Source organism: Dreissena polymorpha, chromosome 2 (genome assembly GCF_020536995.1).
Source record: "Dreissena polymorpha isolate Duluth1 chromosome 2, UMN_Dpol_1.0, whole genome shotgun sequence".
Taxonomy (NCBI): Eukaryota; Metazoa; Mollusca; class Bivalvia; order Myida; family Dreissenidae; genus Dreissena; species Dreissena polymorpha.
Window position 1 is genome coordinate 32055012 of NC_068356.1, and position 20352 is coordinate 32075363.

At 35.4% G+C, this 20352-nt stretch overlaps 1 protein-coding gene across 2 annotated transcripts in view; it reads left to right on the forward strand.

The window, feature by feature from the left end:
• LOC127866496 (F-box and WD repeat domain containing protein 10B-like) overlaps positions 1-20352 on the forward strand; it is a 40133-nt gene that overhangs the window by 673 nt on the left and 19108 nt on the right. Inside the window, exons 1-3 of one of the 2 annotated variants that reach the window (XM_052407046.1) lie at positions 6356-6502; positions 7417-8063; positions 16432-16883. In XM_052407046.1, coding sequence (XP_052263006.1) covers positions 7469-8063; positions 16432-16883 — 1047 coding nt within the window. In that variant the 5' untranslated portion in view covers positions 6356-6502; positions 7417-7468. Of the gene's footprint in view, positions 1-6355; positions 6503-7416; positions 8064-16431; positions 16884-20352 lie in introns of those variants that run through there. The other variant, XM_052407045.1, reaches the window with a different exon arrangement.

Consider the following 20352-nt stretch of genomic DNA (forward strand, 5'->3'; position numbering starts at 1 on the left):
ACTATGAAATGATTTTTGATGTAAAAAGGCAAAATGGTGAGTGTAAATTTTCAATTCATATAAAAAAAATCAATTGAAAAGCTGATCATTTTTTGTGTGGCCAAAAGCAAGTTTCACTACTGCAAAATTATAAGATAAACATTATCATTGCAGCATGTAAAAATTTATACAATATTTTTCATACACACTTTCATACACATTTGTAAACATGAAATAGTGCTTATACTTAATGTATTTGAGTGTCGTAAATCAAGAAGAAGACCAGCTTAGATTAATCTTTTATGGCTATCTTATGACTATGAGTAGCATATTTATGACAAGTGCACCGTTAATAATATCATTCATATCTTGAATGCATGTTCTTCATTTGCTTTCAAACACTATCTTACACCTTACTTATGTTTGACCAGCCTACTCAACCTGTTGCAAGTTTAATATTGTCTCTTGAGTTTTCAGCAGAACAGAAGAACAGAACAGAACAGAATTTTATTACACATAAACTCTACAGTTTCTATTGTCAAACAAAAACAATAATACAAAATACATGAATATAGTAAGTGGATTTAGCAGAAATGTTATATTATAGTTATGGATGAACTTTACCGATACTTGAACAAAACTCGTTTTAAATCACATGTTAACAGTGTATATAGCTACATATGAATGCTTTTTACTACTTTTGTAATCATTAAGGTAAAACATAAATTGTAATTTGAAGGAGCATAGAATATAACAGTGCGCATCCAAACACCATACAATTTAAGAAGCAACGGCACAATTACAAATTATAGTTGAACTTGTATCATTATTCATCGGCATAGTCTATAATCAGTAAAATATAAAAATAATTTTAATTTTGAAATATAACAATAATTATACTTTTGAAGGAGCACACATTATACATTCGAATCGCAATCACAAAACAGGTATCGAAACAGTACCGGATAATACATATAATTAATATGAATGCAACATCTATATCATCATATACTAAAAACAATACATGTTCAAATATAGGATATCAAATGATGTCATATTGTATTCAATATACATTTAAAACTATAAAACAAATACATTGAATAAATTATACATTATTATTGGTATAACGATTGCGAATCTTGAGTGCTTCTGAAACAAACTTTACTAACTTTAGCATTTCATTTTTATTTTCTGTAGTTAATAATATTGTGAGTTTGAACATACTAGGTCTTACTCTATAATAGGTTTTAATGTAGTTTTCTCTAATTTGGGCAAATTTAGAACATTTTAACAAAAAGTGGTATTCATCTTCTATTTCATTACTGTCACATAATTGGCAGAGTCGCAAGTTTCGTTCTAATCTATCGTATCTTCCAGTCTGTATTCTCAAGTTATGAGCACAGATGCGTATTTTCGTAATCGCTGCTCTTAAATTTCTTGAAACAATCGTCTCTAAATATGGTTCAAACGAAAATGTTGTTTTAATTGCTTTGTATACAATTAGTACCCTATTATCATTAATATCTCGATTCCACTCTTGTAAGTATTCGTCGATAACTCTTTGTTTAAACAATGACAAAAAATTAACCTCGTTGATTTGTGAGTTATTAGACCAAACATAATTAAATCCGTATTTAGATAGTAAGTCCCTAACCTTCCCAAACCAGTTCAATGTATTATCATTTACGGCAATTAGACCATCTTCCAATATATAGCGTAATATAATGTTTTCGCTTCTAGTTATTTTAAACCAATATTTTACAATACGTACATATCTGTTAATATACAACGGGTATCTACCAAGTTCACCGTAAACGGCTACACTTGAGGTTGATTTTCTGACACCAAGAACAGCTTTGCAGAATTTAAGGTGCAATTTTTCCAACTCGCTACACTTTGAGAAACCCCATATTTCACACGAGTATGTGAAAATTGAAGACACAAAAGCATCAAATAACTGCAAAGCTACCTTTGGTTTACAATTATAAGTTTTCAGGTTGGATAACAATACGTTGAGTGCTTTTAAGCCCTTACCACGCCAAGTATTAGTATTGAGATTAAAGTTCCCTGTATAATTAAGGGTTACACCCAGATAAATAAAATCGTTAACAATATCTATGTTTTCGTTACCATATACCCTCCGCTCATAACGTTTGATAGCTCCGCGTTTGCGGAAAACAATAATTTTGGTTTTTCGGAATGTAAACTTGCAAACCCACCCCAGGTATAACAATATTCATATAAACGGTCGAGAGACTGTTGTAGGTCTTTCGGCGTTTCACCTATGACAACCATATCGTCTGCAAACAGAAGTAGAATTAAACATATGTCTTGTATATTTATTCCAGCATTATGTCTATTTTGTAAAAACATTTCAAGATCGTCCACGAAAAGAGAAAAAAGGATCGGCAATGTTATCTCCCCCTGTCTTAGTCCGATTGCTATATTAAAATACTCCGAGTATGTGTTACAATGTCTAACACATGCTTTGACCGACTTGTACATAGTGCGTATTATGCGCAACATTTTGCTGTTCAGCATTTGTCTTGTGCATCATAACATAGCATATAAACCATTAAAGGACACAAAATTTAAAAGCAGAGTGTATGTCAAGTTTCTTTACTTTTTCAAACCTTAATTATATTGCAATATTTTTTTCTCATCTGCATTGTCAGGAATGGATATACAAATATTATTAAAATAGAAAAGAAAGAACGTCAATTTTCTTAAGTCAATTTTAGCAATGATTGGTTACCAACTGATTAGGTTTAATGGCACATCAGTTCTTGTGTGAGTTGGCAGATTTTGACACATTTTTGCTGTATATCTCAGAAATCTTTCAAGTGTGAGGACATCGTAGTTTGTCAAAAATGACCAGAGTTCCGTTCTGTTCATTGCTGTGGGGATGGATAACTTATCCACGAGATCAGCCATTTTCAACAGATGAATGTTGTAGGTGGTTTCCTTTATAGTTGTGTGTGAAGACCGTAAGTTTAGCGATCTGTAGCGCATAATTCCCAAGTGTTATGCTGAGTCCGAAGGGCTCATCTTTGTCATAGATGTTTACTGTAGTTTGAGGCAACACCCTGCTTTTCCCACAAACCATATAAGTGCATTTTTCTTCACGATGTCGTTATTCCCATGTGTAAGCAAATCTCATTACGATATTAAATTGTCCCTGTGATGATTGCGACCTGCATGAAATTAGTGCGACGTCGTCTGCTAGAGTTGAATTCTTGGTGTTAAGGAGGCCATTGGTAGTTACATGTCCTGATAACTAAATCACACAGTACCTTGTTTACAAAAAGAAGATACAACCCAGTGATTTTTATGACCCCTTTCGAAGAAAAGGAGGTATAAAGTTTTTGCACTGTCCGTCAGTCTGTTTGTCAGTCTGTCACACTTTTCGCGTCCGCTCTCTAATTCAAATAGTTTTCATCCGATCTTTACATAACTTGGTCAGAAGTTATATCTAGACAATATCTGGGTCAAGTTCGAAGATGGGTCATGCCGGGTCAAAAACTAGGTCACGGGGTTGAAAAATTAAATCCAAGGGAAGTAACAAGCTTTAAATGGACATAATTATCTGACCTGCCAAATTATATATTTTTGTTAAATAAATCAAAGTGGCGCAGTAGGTGGCATTGTCTTTCTGACAAACACATCGTGGTAAAAGGTCAAGGTCATCCTTCAAGGTCTAAGGTCAAAAATACAAATCCAAGGGAAGTAATAAGCTTTAAAGGGAGATAATTATTCAATATTGAACATAGCAACTTGATATTTGGCATGCATGTGTATCTCATGGAGCTGCACATTTTGAGTGGTGAATCTACAGTCATGGTAGTGGCTTTTAATTATTTGCTACTAAAAATGGAGATTTGTTAGAGACAATTATTTTCAAGGGAAGTAATTTATATAATTATAAATCTGAGATTATATATTCCCTTACCAAGAATTTAAGTTCTTTTCACAGTAACTGTACAGATTTTTTATTTTGATTATTTATAATTCAAATGATTGATTTGTCAAAGTTTTTTTTTTAAATGATCAATTATCATTTCTTTCCTGTACTAATTTGTGAATGGTAGGGTTCATTACATACCTGTGGACTTATGTCCATAGATACATGATGAACTCTGGCTATGATCTCTTTGATAAACCACAGGCCTTGGTTGTCAGTGATGTCTGACTTGGTCAGTTTTTGACTGTCTACAGACCCCCCCCCCCCCCCCCCCCGTTTGGATTGGACAAAATCCAAGGGAAGTAATAAGCTTTAAAGGGAGATGATTTCTTTACCTGCCAAATGATAAATAGTAATTCATTTAAAGCGGCGCAGTAGGGGGGATTGTGTTTCTGACGAACACATCTCTTATCTCTTGTTTTCATTCAAAATTGGGTCCAGTAATTGGCCCCATTCTGAATGGAAAAAGTATATATTTTTCCCAAATGGGAGCTAAAAATTCCGAATGGAAGGTTTCTTTAAGATCTTAATATTTTTTTCAACTCCCATCCATATAAGTTCAAACATAGTAAATATATAATACCGAAAACACTTGTATTCTCAATTTGAAGAATTTTTAGCAAAACAACAACAACACTAATTTCCCAATTTTTGTCAAAACGCCGCATATTGTCCCAATCCAAAGGGTCCCGGCCCCATTCCCAAAATAATAAAAAAACTCCACGGCAACCAGGTTGACAGGAATCCCCCTTGCCTGACTCCCTGTCAAACCGGAAATGGAATAGTTATTACCACATGAACGCACACTGCGGTTTGAATGTCTATGTAACATTTTATGAACGTCACATTATAATGTGAATGATGTTGTCATATGCAAGAGAAGTGTCCAGCAGAGTCAAATGCAAGGAGGAGTCGATTTCCATATTTAAGTATATACATTCCTGTAGAATGAACGAAATGGTTATAGAACCCAGTTCTTTGTGGTAGGCATTCTGTTGGGTGTTTGGATATGTTTTCTGATTGTTGATGCACCATTTGATTATCCTTGAAAGGAGAAGTTTATCAAAGAGCTGTATAAATTGGCTGTGTGATTGAGCGATAGCTGCTGCATTTAGTTTTCGGTTTCCCTTCCTTGTGAAAAGGGATGATTATTCCCATCTTGCAACCATATGGAACATAATGTTGCTAGTTAAATCAAAGGGAACAGTGTCTAATATTATATTGAGCGGACTGTCCCCACATGTTTTAGGTGCTCATTAACTATTTTGTCATGTCTAGGTGCTTTTTACCAATTTAAGCATTTCACTTTTTCTGCAATTTCATCAAATGATACATCTTTGGCTGGATACTAGGTTTGATTGCAAAAACATTTGTACTTTATTGTCCAATTTAGCAGGAAGATAAGTATTATGCATGTTTAAGTATTTCAGAGTAAACACATTTTTGTAATATGAATTGAAGGTACCTGTAATGTCATTTGAGTTTGGTAGGGTACCACTGTCGCTTTCTATTTCATTTATAGTCACTTTTGTTTTATTTTTTTTCAAGCGAACCTTTCCCCAGAAAGTACACGTCACTGTGTATTTGTTTGACGTTATGTGTGTAATCAATATATTAACTAATGGTTTCATATAATTGTATCATCACTCATTTTATAAATGCATGTTAACAGTTGTCAGATTTTGACAAGATAAAATACCTTACAAACCTGATGTAATAAATGGGAGGTCTAACACAAATTTTCATCAAAAAAGTTGTTCTCTAAATCGCAATTACCTTGGAAAGAAAAACCTACATCTAGTACAGACTTTCTTGATATTCCAAGATAAGTAAGTAGCTTATACAAATCTTATTTAATTAGTACAGATACTTAATGGGAAATAAATGATACAATGATGCAATTTGTTGGAATAAAATCCCCAATTATGAGAAGTACCGGTAACTCAATATTGCCAAACATAACCGACTAAGCTTATACCGATCGCTCACAACTGCCGTGTTTTTCCCCAATCTCCAAAAGAAAATACATTTTTCCAACATGGCCGATGCCTAAAACTTACAATTGAAGGTTTCTTTTTGTTCGATCAAATATTTAGTTTATATACCTATCCAGCTCTTTAAGTAGAAAATTGACCAATACATTTATAGTGTTAAAAACCTTAATTTTAAAACATTTTAGCAACACAAATATGCCCATTTTTGTTAAAACTATAGGATTTTTCCCACTTCAAAGTACCCCTGCCTCATTCCCAAAACTGTGAAAAAAACATAATAAGCAAATATTTGTATTACCATATGATTTGGTTGCTAAATAGCTGCTAGAAGATTTAATATGAATTTGAAGTGTGGCCATATTGATTTTAAGTTTATCTGATTGGCCTGTGTCTATAGCTGTGGTAGTTTCAATAACTGGCAAGTTTCTCACACTGAATTTACAAAATACAAAACATTGTGCTGACTTGTGATATTTAAAATATAACAGCTCAGGTTTTCCAACAGAAATATTGGTTATTAAGGAGCTTTAACTTAATTGGATATTTTAATTTTAAGGTGTCCATCATGGTAAATATTTAATGTTGAATACAATTTTTACACAGATTCAATAAGGGGTTAAAGAGAGTATGCACGATTTTGTCAAATATTTATGAATTTATATAAGATGGGTAAAAAAAAATTATACATATATTTCAATATAAATTAAAATAAAAGTTAAGAAAAACGTGTGTCGAAAAATGCGAAATAAGCCAGATATTTAATTCTGAAATCGAAAATGTCTGTACAGTCGAATTTGCCAGCATGTATATCATGCATGTACGTTATGAATCTTAATTTAGTTTTACAGATCATTTTACTTTTCTGCAACGATATCTATTCATACGACACACACACACTAACTCCGATCCTAATAAAAAGACAAATGCTTAATTTTTTTTAGGAAAATATGTACGAAATATCATTGTCACAATCGGCTCGGGGCGCTAATTTAATTTTGCTGCATTTTATGAAATTCATCTTCAATGTATAATTTTTTTTGCCTATTTTGTGTTATTGTAACATATTTTTATCAATATATTACAATTTAACACATATAAAAATCATACATTAACTCTCTTTAAATATTGTAATCCTGTTACTGATTGAAATCTTTCAGATTATTCCTTACAACAACTATTATGAACTATTATGTATAGCAACAGTCTTTTATGAATACATTATACATGTAGTACTTAAGGTATTAAGCATATCATTTTGTTTGAGGGATCAGATGGATTATGAAAGAGACATTTCTTATAATCCTTTGCTAATCTAAAATACATTTTCTTCTAAACTTGTAGTAATCTTAACTAATTTAAAGCTTACAATAGTTTAGACAGGGTGTTCTTGAGCCACTTGTTACAACATAGGACATTAGATTTATTTGATATTTCTAAAATCATATGAAAATGTGTACCAAACTAAGTTTCAAATTTTTTCAGGATCAATTACCTCCAGTGATATATTTGCTATCCGGAATACACCTCCAAAATAATGATGCTGGAGGTGTGCAGATACAGTGAGACGTCCAGCGTGACCAGTAGCTGCGACGACATGATGAAGCATTCTGCTCCAAACATCGAGGTCTTTGAGTTCAACCTTGGCCAGGCCTCACAGCTTAGGTGTAACAACACTGAGAAGACCACGACTTGCAGTGAATGCGAAACATGCAAGCTGAATGTAAAGCTAAGAGAAATCAAACAGTGGTTTCCACGACTTGGCGACCACTCCAAGAAGCGTTTCATGCTAGGACTCATGCAGAGGACTCACAGTCCAGAACTGCTGAATCAGGTGGTCAAACTGCTTCAGCCTGTGCTGTATAAAGACTTCACATATTCACGTAGCCGAACGAACCCTAGCCTGGAGACGGACACACCCACCCTAAGCTCAGATAGAGCAATGTCAGCAAAAGACGTGAATAATTTTATTATCTCCACTTGGCAGTGGTATGGGGACCAGAACTACTGGAGCAAGTCTAACTTTGCGCTAGTTGTACTGCAGATGTGTGATGCCCATCTTCTCCACACGGTGGGGGTGCAGGCCCGCACACTGCTCAGCTCGGAGATCAAGGCTGCCGAGGAGTTTGGAGGTAAGAATTGAGCCTCACTCTCTGTAAAGGGGAATTAATGCATGTGTGTACATTTTTGTTCCAGATTAGCTTGCGCGGTCTGTCATCAGAGACAGCACTTTACGCTTTTGATGAAATTTTTCTTTTAAATGTAGACTATTCCAATGGAACATCCGGTCAAAGCGGAAAGTGTCCTCCCTGACTAGCCTCTGCACACTGCACTGGCTGTGACTCTTAATGCTCAAGCATTCAGCCTGTTTTTATAGAGAATGGATCAATAATGGTTCAAGTCAATGAAAAACCCTTTGTCATGTTCAGTAGCATTTACAATTGTCAGGTTTGGGGAAATATCTTAACTGTTAACTTAACAAGTTCATTGCTAAAATCAACTTCTCATTAAGAATCAGTAAGTGTTTTTATTTGAGGCTATACTGATTTTTGAATTATTGAATTCTTTTTCAGTTTATTACACCATGAAATTGTAAAACTGACAAAAAGGCAGGATAAAATAACTTAAAGAAATCAAAGGTCATTTTAGCCATTTTTTTTTATGCACCAAAATATGAGAATCACAATTTCATATGATTACCAGAAAAAAACTCAATTTTCATTTAAAGTAAATTGTATGATGACAAAGTTGTTTAAAGAAAATCTTACTTCAGATGATTGCTTTACTGTGAATTTATACTATGTATTTACGTACAAACTCTTTGTTGACATAATATATGACTTACAGGGTAATATATTGGGTACCAAATGTTTATTTAATTTTGATACAGATAAGCTAGGCGTGCCAGATTGTTTATTTACTTGTTATTTCAAGTAAATGAGTGGAAGTTTTAAATTGAAATTGATTAATTTGTATACATATGGGTTTGGTTTTCTGTATATTTTAAGCCTCTAAAGGCAATTCAGTCTGTCAAGCAGCATGTACTTAATTGTGCAACAATCATTTGTGTATGAAGTAAATGTCCAGGACTAGATTAGTGCTAATCTACCTGTCACTCTTGCTTTACTGTTTGGCTTTGTTGTTAACACATGGTATCCTTGTGTTTTCAGTTTAGAAAACTGCACCAAAATCTTATCTTTTGTTGGATGTCTGTTTGTTAAAAAAAATTCACCTTTCCGAAAATCTTTAAAATAAAAACCATGTTAATTAAACTTTAAATATTTCATTATTTATAAAATAACATGCAGTTTTCAAATGTGGTAAATCATATTTGATGTAGACATCCACCAAAATAAGACAACAATCTTTTTTCACCAGATTAGCCTGTGCAGTCCAAAACCATGCTTATCAGGGACAAAATTTTCTCCTTTTATTTTCATTTTTCTATAAAGGAAATCTCTTCCTAGCAATGATCCAGTTAAGGTTGACAGGGTTATATGGAAAACACTTTAAGCACATGCTTTGAGCTATGTTTTCCCAGACTAAAAGCTCATATTAATTGTTTTTACGGCCATCTGTAAAGATTAGGAAAATAGCAGTATTTTAATGACTGTTAGCAAGCAAACGATGGACACCTACTAATAGTAACACTAACATTCTTAAATACTTACTACCTGTACAAATTAAACAATTAAAATCGGATCGCCATGAAACTTGGCGATTATGTTTGTGGGCATAATATCTAAACCAAGTTTGTTGAATAACCAGATCATTTGATGCACTGCTGAAACATGGCACTTAAATAAGAAACATAGCCAAATAGCCATATAAACCTATTGTGCTCACTTACTGCACCAGTTAAAATCGAATCATCATTAACCCTTTGCCTGCTGGGAAATTTGTTGTCTGCTAAAATGTCTTCTGCTGAATTTTTAAAATAAGCATTTTCTTTGCTTTTTTTTCAAAGAATACTATCAGAATAGCAAACAGTTTGGATCCCGATGAGATGCCACGTTCTGTGGCATCTCATAGGGATCCAAACTGTTTGCAAAGGCCTTCAAAATTTGGTTCCAGCACTGAAAGGGTTAAGCTAGATCACCAGAATCACATTTGAATTATGACCATTGAATTATTTTAAAAAGTGGCCAAATTATTATTGACCTCTCTCTATCTGAAATACCAGGTAGTTTCAATCATATCCTCAAGTGTCTTGTGATGGTTGTAGGCAATAAATCAGATCACCTGAAACATTTCTGAGTTTTGGCCCTTGAATTATTCAAAATTTGAAAATTTTCCTTATCTGCTCTCTAACTCGAAAAGTTGAGATTGTATCATCAAACTTTATTATAATGTTTGCAAGCATATAATTTAAACCAAGTTCTGCATCTAGCTTAATTCCCTGAAACACTTCTGATTTATGGCCCTTGAATTAGTCAAATAAGCCTTTCATGCTCTTAGAATAGTTTTAAATGTATTGTAACATTTTTTCTGTGTAAACATTTTTACCACAGATTAATACATTCTTCACAACTCAATGAAACACAGATGTTTAACAAGGCAAATTTTGAAACAAGGAATTTTTGTTGATTAAGAAAAATAAAAGAAATCAATAAATCTTTTACCATGGTTTCATTCTGCTTCTTTGTATTGAGTGTGTTTAAATAATTCATTTGTGTTTAATTCCTGTTTATTTTTTTAATGATAAATGATTGTTTAATAATGTGGTTTGGTATAGAACTATTTCCACATTATTTCAATAGCTTTTGTTCAGGTAAATTGAAGAATTTACAGGAGTTAAGGTACACAAAAGAATGTCCATTGAGAGTTATCAGCTTGTTCTATAGAGTATTCTTGGTGAAGTTTAACTCTTTAATTCATTATCCCCACGCTTTTTGAAAAAAAGGTGGGGATATTGTGGTGATCTCCGCCGTCCGTCCGTCCGTCTGTCTGTCCGTCCGTCCGTCCTGGCCACTATCTCCTCCTACACTAAAAGCACTAGAACCTTGAAATTTACACACATGGTAGCTATGAGCATATGTGCGACGGTGCACTATTTGGAATTTTGATCTGACCCCTGGGTCAAAAGTTATAGGGGTTGGGGTGGGGCCGCGTCAGAAATTATCACTCATTTTTTTAGGTTATTTTACATTTACTTCTTTATTTCTACACCGATTCACTTCAAATTGATACTGGACCTCACCTATGACAATACGGTCAATCTCAACCATGCATGGCCCCATTCCCAACCCTGGGGCGCCCCGCCCACATAGGCCACACCCACCAAAAATTTCCATTTACTATAATTTTTTCATTTCTACACGGATTCACTTCAAATTGATACTGAACTTTTGTTATGACATTAGGGTCAATCTCAACTATGCATGGCCCCAATCCCAACCCTGGGGCGCCCGCCCACATAGGCCACACCCACCAAAAAAATCCATTTACTATAAAAAAAATTTAGGTTATTTTACATTAACTTCTTCATTTCTACACTGATTCACTTCAAATTGATACTGAACCTCTCTTATGACAAAACGGTCAAACTCAACTATGCATGGCCCCGTTGCCAACCCTGGGGCGCCACGCCCACATAGACCACACCCGCCCAAAATTGCCTTTTACTATAATTTCTTCATTAATACACTGATTCACTTCAAATTGATACTGAACCTCTCTTATGACAATACGGTCAATCTCAACTATGCATGGCCCCATTACCAACCCTGGGGCACCCCGCCCACATAGGCCACACCCTCCCAAAATTGCCTTTTACTATAACTTCTTTATTTTTACACCCATTCACTTCTAATTGATACTGAACTTCTCTTATGACAATACAGTCAATCTCAACTATGCTTGGCCCCATGATCAACCCTGGGGCGCCCTTGGGTCAAACATGCGGCGTGGGGATACGCGTCGGCCTCTGCCGCGCCATTTCTAGTATTGTTCTATGACCTCACGCATTTGATTGATGTTACTTAATTGAAATAAACACTCAATAACACAGGTTCCTTTGAAGTCAGTTTTTATCCCCACGTTTTTCGGAGAATAAGTGGGGATATTGTGGTGATGTGCGTCTGTCCGTCCGTCCTGGCCACCTGCTCCTCCTACACTATTAGCACTAGAACCTTGAAACTTACATACATGGTAGCTATGAGCATATGTGCGACGGTGACAGTGAAGGAATTTTGATCTGACCACTGGGTCGAAAGTTATTGGGGTTGGGGCGGGGCCTGGTCAGAGATTTTCAATCATTTTTATGTTATTTTACATTAACTTCTTAATTTCTGCACTGATTTACTTCAAATTGATACTGAGCCTCTCTTATGACAAAACGGTCAATCTCAACTATGCATGGCCCCATTACCAACCCTGGGGCGCCCCGGCCACATAGGCCACGCCCACCCCAAATTGCCCTTTACTATAATTTCTTCATTTCTACACTGATTCACTTCAAATCGATACTGAACCCCTCTTATGACAATACGGTCAATCTCAGCTATGCATGGCCCCATTACCAACCCTGGGGCGCCCTGCCCACATAGGCCATGCCCACATAGGCCACGCCCACCTAAAAATGCCTTTTACTATAATTTCTTCATTTCTACACCGATTCACTTCAAATTGATATTGAACCTCTCTTATGACAATACAGTTAGTCTCAACTATGCATGGCCCCATTACCAACCCTGGGGCGCCCCGCCCACATAGGCCACGCTCACCCAAAATTGCCTTTTACTATAATTTCTTCATCTCTACACCGATTCACTTCAAATTGATACTATACTTCTTTTATGACAATACAATCAATCTCAACTATGCATGGCCCTATAACCAACCCTGGGGCGCCCCAGCCACATAGGCCACGCCCACCCAAAATTGCCTTTTTCTATAATTTCTTCATTTCTACACCGATTTACTTCAAATTGATACTGAACATCTCTTATGACAATATGGTCAATCTCAACTATGTATGGCCCCAATACCAACCCTGGGGCGCCCTGCCCATAATAGGCCACACCCACCCAAAATTGTCTTTATCCCCACGCTTTTTGAAAAGCGTGGGGATATTGTGGTTATCTCCACCGTCCGTCTGTCCGTCCCTCCGTCCTGGCCACTATCTCCTCCTACACTATTAGCACTACACCTTGAAACTTACACACATGGTAGCTATGAGCATATGAGCGACCCTGCACTATTTGGAATTTTGATCTGACCCCTGGGTCAAAAGTTATGGGGGTTGGGGTGGATCAGAGATTTTTACTCATTTTTTTAAGGTTATTTTACTATAATTTCTTCATTTCTACACTGATTGTCTTCAAATTGATACTGAGCCTCTCTTATGACAATACTGGTACGGTTAATCTCAACTATGCATGGCCCCATTACCAACCCTGGGGCGCCCCGGCCACATAGGCCACGCCCACCCAAAATTGCCTTTTTCTATAATTTTGTCATTTCTACACCGATTCACTTCAAATTGATACTGAACCTTTCTTATGACAATATGGTCAACCTCAGCTATGCATGGCCCCATAACCAGCCATGAGGCGCCCCGCCCAAATAGGCCACGCCCACCCAAAATTGCCTTTTACTATAACTTCTTCATTTCTGCACCGATTGACTTCAAATTGATACTGAACCTCTCTTATGACAACACGGTTAATCTCAACTATGCATGGCCCCATTACCAACCCTGGGGCGCCCTGCCCACATAGGCCACGCCCACCCAAAATTGCCTTTTACTATAATTACCTTATTTCTACACAGATTCAATTCAAATTGATACTGAACCTCTCTTATTACAATACAGTCAATCTCAACTATGCATGGCCCCATTACCAACCCTGGGGCGCCCAGCCCACATAGGCCACGCCCACCCAAAATTGCCTTTTACTATAATTTCTTCATTTCTACACCAATTCACTTCTAATTGATACTGAACTTCTCTTATGACAATACGGTCAATCTCAACTATGCATGGCCCCATTACCAATTCTAGGGCACCCCTGGGTCAAACATGCAGCATGGGGATACGCGTCGGCCTCTGCCGCGCCATTTCTAGTTGTATATATTTTAATTGCTAATTTGTAAATTGCTTGGATACTTCCAATATATATGGATTAAACCTTGGCTAATGTTTAATCTGGGTATTTACAGCCAATAGAGTATTGACAATCCATACTCCAATGTATTTGCTGAGGTGATCAATGACTTTTCATCCAGTTAAACATGCAGCTTTCACCTTTATGTGCACCTAACAAAGTGAACCTTTAATTACTTGAAAGCCTTCCATCAAAAGCAATGCTTGGAGCATAACAGGTGTTATTGATACAGGTTTGCAAACTTTCACTAATTGCCTTTAAGTAGTCTCTGACTAATTATGTCTAATAACTTAACTACAAGTATGAGAAAATCAACCAATGTCCAGGTTGACTCAGTACAGCTACCAGTTTGTAACAACTTAAGGGGAATTCAGCAAATTGAATTTTAAACAATAACTTTTGAAAAATGTAAGATCAGCGGCATACCTCTTGCGATTGTACAATTTTGATTGTCAAAAAAACTGTCACACTTTTGTGACTTATTGTTCTTATAGTCCAACCATTGTGACTTATCTTTCTGTTTAGCAATAAATTAGACAATCATTAATTCTTGTTTATTGTTCCCTGCCGGTGAAACCTGGAAAACTGGATACCGCAATAACTTTAAAAGTTCTTAATATTTTTTAATGAAACTTAAATAAATTTGGATAGATGGCAATATGGAGATAATGCACGTCATTTCATTTTGTGCTTACATCAAAAATTTTGGTTGCTATGGCAACAAATATATTATTATTATTTTTTTTTTTTTTACTCACAATGGTGGAGTTTCACCGGTAGGGGACCATATTGCTTGGCAATCTCTTGTTTTGCATAAGACTTTAAGAGTTGTATAAGGGAAGTTATTTCCATGATAAAGCACACACTATCTTCTATAAAATTCTGTCAATATGCTTTATTTTCATTGAAAGTCACACAACATTTTGGTTGACCATTTCAAACTGAAAGTATGTTGCCATGTAAATTTACAACATAATGCTGAATTTGAACAAAAAGCTACCTAACGATTATTTGTACGTAATTTGCACACTGAGAAGCGAAGAATATGCCATGGTAAATCTCAATGCTATTGTTATAGCAGATTAATATTTATTAAGCTCTATATACGACTGCAAGCTTTTTATGTTCCCCCAAAAAAATTTTGGGGGTAGCATATAGTCACCACTTCGTCTGACCGTCCGTCCATCCGTGTGTCCGTCCTTGCACAATTTTTGTCCGGGCTATTTCTCAGCAACTAATGACCGGAATTCAATGAAACTTTATGGGAAGCTTCACTACCAAGAGGGGATGTGCATATTATCAGGGGGTTCTGGTCAGATGATTTTTCACAGAGTTATGGCCCTTTGAAATTTTCCATTAACTGTACATATAGTGCAATTATTGTCTGCGCTATTTCTTAGCAACTACATGTAATGACTGGAATTCAATGAAACTTTATGGGAAGCTTCACTACCAAGAGGAGATGTGCATATTATCAGCGGGTTCTGGTCGGATGATTTTTCACAGAGTTATGGCCCTTTAAAATTTTCCATTAACTGTACATAATTGTGCAATTCTTGTCCGGGCTATTTTTCAGCAACTAATGACTGGAATTCAATGAAAAACTTTATGGGAAGCTTCACTACCAAGAGGAGATGTGCATATTATCAGCGGGTTCTGGTCGCATGATTTTTCACAGAGTTATGGCCCTTTGAAATTTTTCATAAACTGTACATATAGTGAAATTCTTGTCCGGGCTATTTCTCTGCAACTAATGACCGGAATTCAATGAAACTTTATGGGAAGCTTCACTACCAAGAGGAGGTGTGCATGATATCAGCAGGTTCTGGTCGGATGATTTTTCACAGAGTTATGGCCCTTTGAAATTTTCCATTAACTGTACATATAGTGCAATTCTTGTCCGGGCTATTTCTCAGCAACTAATGGCCGGAATTCAATGAAACTTTATAGGAAGCTTCACTACCAAGAGGAGATGTGCATATTATCAGCGGGTTCTGGTGGGATGATTTTTCACAGAGTTATGGCCCTTTGAAATTTTATATAAAAATATTCTTGTCCCCCCAACTACTGTGCCCTCAAGACGTTTCCTTTTATCTGAATATATAGTGCAATATTATAACAAAAAAAAACTTTGGGGAGCATCACATGTCTCCGACGGTTTCTTGTTGTATGATGGCTATTGAGTAAATAAATGCGTCTTGTTTTTCGAAAACTGGGTTTTATGTGTGTGTGAAAAGTGTCATCCCAGATTAGCCTGTGCAGTCCCCACAGGGTATGTTCCATTGAAAGAAAGTCTCTTGTTAGCCAAAATCATGTAGCAAAATCTGGGACGCACTTTATGCACACTTGATAAGCCCCATTTTCTAAAAGCACTGCCCTTCTTTTTTTACAGACACTGCCTACACAGAGCGGGGATCCATTGCTTCCAGCACCTTCACATTCAACACAGCGGAGCACCCAGAGCTAGATCTTCTCCTCTCTACAAACTCCAACCAGGAGCAGATCAACCCCTTTACAGGGGCCCCATTCCCTGGCTTCTCCTTGAACGGAGTCATTGAAAATGATGCGGGTGATGAGGAATACACAGATTTCGGGAGTGAATCTCTGGACCCTGCTTACATGGTCATACCAACGTCAGCCAAGGCTTACTCGGGTGTGGCCAAGCACTGTGACCTGATTCGTATGCTGCCAGTGCACATCTCAAAGCAGATTCTGAGCATGCTGGACAAGACATCGCTGATGAACGCCCTCCTTGTGAGCTCTTACTGGCGATCCCTGATTGAGGAGGTACACAAGGATGCCACTGTCAACCAGCAGCTCTGGGAGGAAGTCATGCTAATGCAGGTAACATAATGATTTCTATGTAACATGATGATTTCTATGGTTCCTCAACCAGTCTATCCATTGTAAAATCTTATTTAGCTACATGTATTTCCAATTGAAGAATACATTTTATCTGCTTTGCTTTTTCCTGTAAAATTCCAATTTTCTGCAACTGCATATTTTTAGCTCACCTTTGCAATTTATAGGCTGTGCTTTTGGGATTGCCTTTTGTATATTGTCAGTTGTGTGTCGTGCGTTGTATCTCAACTTTTAATTCATGGAATGATATTTCCTTTAAAAAAGCCTAAAGAGCTTGGAAAATTTGGTGACTCTCTTTGAAATGTTTTTAAATTGTTATGGTCTGATGCATATTTAGGTCACCTGTTCTAAAACTAGATTTCAAAAATTTAAAATTTAAAAATATTCTCTGAAACTGCAAATGTCCATGATTAAATCTGCAATCCAGGAAACATTGTATAGTGTTCAAATCATGTCCATGTGGTCAAAACTGGCCATGCCCCAGGCCTCACCTGATTAATACGTACTTTTATCACAAGCCATACCCCGTTTCCCATGTTATATAACCATTACAAATATTTTTATCTTACACATAAGTAATATACTTTTTAAGCGTTTTCGTTGGCTAAGTTTTTGTTCGATTGACCAATCGCATTTGGTTATTTTGCTGGAATGACGTTGCAACGTCAAATGACGCCACAAAATGTAAACAGCATTCCAAATTTATCATTATGTTTGCGTAAATATTTATTTAATTTGCTCATTTAAAAGCATGTGATAAAAAAGATCTGACACTCATTGTCATTTCATACCATATTTTTATTAAACTCGTCCAGGACATTTTTTAGTAAGCGAGCCTTTCCTGAACTCGTTTAACAAAATATGGTATGATATGACAACTCGTGCGAGATCCTATATGTATATACTAACATTTTTTATATATTTTATATATAGTAAATGACTTATAATTTTATCAATGCCCATTAACTGTTGAGTATAATTTTTATCCCATGGTAAGGTTTGCATTGTTGAAATAAATACCCATGGCTTAGCTTTATTTCAACCATTCCGTCACGCAGAAATAATTGATGTCATTTTGTTTATTTCATATATTATTTGATGTTTCTTGTGGTGTTTTTTCCAGCATTTTTTTCAATATTGTTTTGTTTATTTTCAAATTAAAAAAAGGAATTTGTGGAGTACTGATGGGATAAATTGAATATAAGATGTCCAATGAAGACAAGTTTTAATTTGCTTGGCACAAAAATCATGTTAAGCCTTGTTAAATAAACTAATTGTATTGGAGACAAAACTTGTATTCAAACAAAGCATCGTTAATGCTTTGAAAACAGACCATAAAGTGCCTTGCTTAGATTGCCATTTCATCAAAATAAAATTGCTTTTATTTGTATATTAATTGCTCGGTATTTGATTTACGTCAGAATGACACTTTGCTTTACAATAAATCAATTCATGTATTTGCCTTGGCTTGTACACCTGAAAAGAGCTAAGCTGTTTAGATTATTTGAAAGCATTTAAATGTGAATCCAAAACAGCTGTGATTGAAGTTAGTTTCATTTACTTATGTAGTCTGTCAAAACACACAAAGAACATTTCAGAAACTATCGTTGATCAAACACAAACATTAAAATCAATTTCAGCTTCATTTCAATTTCTTTGACAGTAAATTATAACAGAGTGTATTAAGGTCAAAGATCCCCTTGAAAAACATCATGGTAGCTCTTTGCTTTGTTCATTTATTCAAACAAATTACAAGCATTTATTTTTTACATATAGTTGGCTAATACCAGCCAGAAGCCTACATTTTTTTTCTGCCATTAACATTTGGTATCATCATTTATGGAATAAATTTTTCGGTTATTTAAACTATACTATAAACTGCTCTCTTTCGATTTCAATATACCTGCCTGTATTTAACTTTACTTTTATTCAAACAATTCCAAATCTTTGCCAAATCAAATGCCAAGATCATTTTGGCGTAGTGGATAATTTATGATGTCTATCCAAGATCTGATGGATCACAGGCTTGAATCCCTGTTAGGGAGCTTTATTTAGATTTTCCGAAGACACTAAGTACTGGTTCAACACAGGAAAAAAACTCAAGAGCATCTCAATAAACTTGAAGCTGTTGATGCATTTGAGCTAAAATAAATAGGTTTTAACTAAATCTGTGAAAAACAATGTAAAAATGTCATCAAAAATTGACTTGAAAAGTTTCTTTATTACTGAAAAAAGCAAGTGAAGTAATAATTGAAACAAGCCCTTAAAGAGTTAATCTATAAACAACTTTGGCTTCATTTTGGTAGATTTAATTGAAAGTGATGAATTTTCAGTTTGTTTGATGCTTAATTATTTTTCCAATTTACGGTTGCCTTAGAAGTAAAGAAAACTAGATATAGAATACAATAATTTTCATCAAACACGTATATGACTCCGGAATATAAAATATTAAGCTGTTGTGCAAATAATGAATTGTCCCAAGAAGAAATCAATTATTATGATAGGTTTATTGATAAAGAAAGCTATCAAATGATGCCAGCACCTTCAATTATTGGCCGAGCGTATTTGCCTGTGAAATCATTCAGATTACAAAAAAGACAAAAAACAAACTGGTCAATCAATATAGGTTGTTATTGAAAAGGACACTAATATTATAGCTCTCTTTACACACGCAGACGACATGATGCACCATCAAATTTATATGTATTTATGTCATTTTAACGTTTCTGTTAAGAAAAATATTTAACTCTAATTTGTTTCCAATTACTAAAATCATTTAAATTTTCAAAAAATACTCCTGTACAGTGGAAAATTACCTCCCTTTAATGAGCCCATATACAGCCCATGTACATACAAATGTTTTGTTTACATTTTCTTGTAGATGGCAAAACCAGGCTGAATCTGTGATTTTTTCTTGCAATATTTCTTATTATTAAGGAAGTAATTCAAGAAAAAACCTACATTTTGTAGGAGAAATACTTAGCTAACAAGTACGGTAGTTGCTTATCCCTGCCATGCCATCTTGTGAGTGATTTTATAACACCAACTTGTAAACATATTAAATATTTGATGTTTAAGATTTATAAGAAGAATCAAATTGTGTTGTTTTAATTGAAAGTGTTGTATGTTAAAATGATGATTGTTGCTGTGCTGCTTATTTTGTGGCTTGTATCTCTAGGCAACTACAGCTCTGCCTCATACATTCAAATTCTGTTGATGTGCTATTTAGTGATTTCTGACACCAGCCTCTTATGTGCTAGCAGTTATTTTTGTGGTGTTTCCATTTTGATTTTTTGGTTTCTTGAGTAGTTCTTCTTGGATGCATTGAGCTTTTATGAGGACATACATACAGCTCAGAAACCAGGAGGGTCAATAACTGGGAGTTGGATTATGGAAGTTGGATTATTGCAACTAGTATTCTGAGTGAAAGTCTAGTACTTTCTGTCAGTTT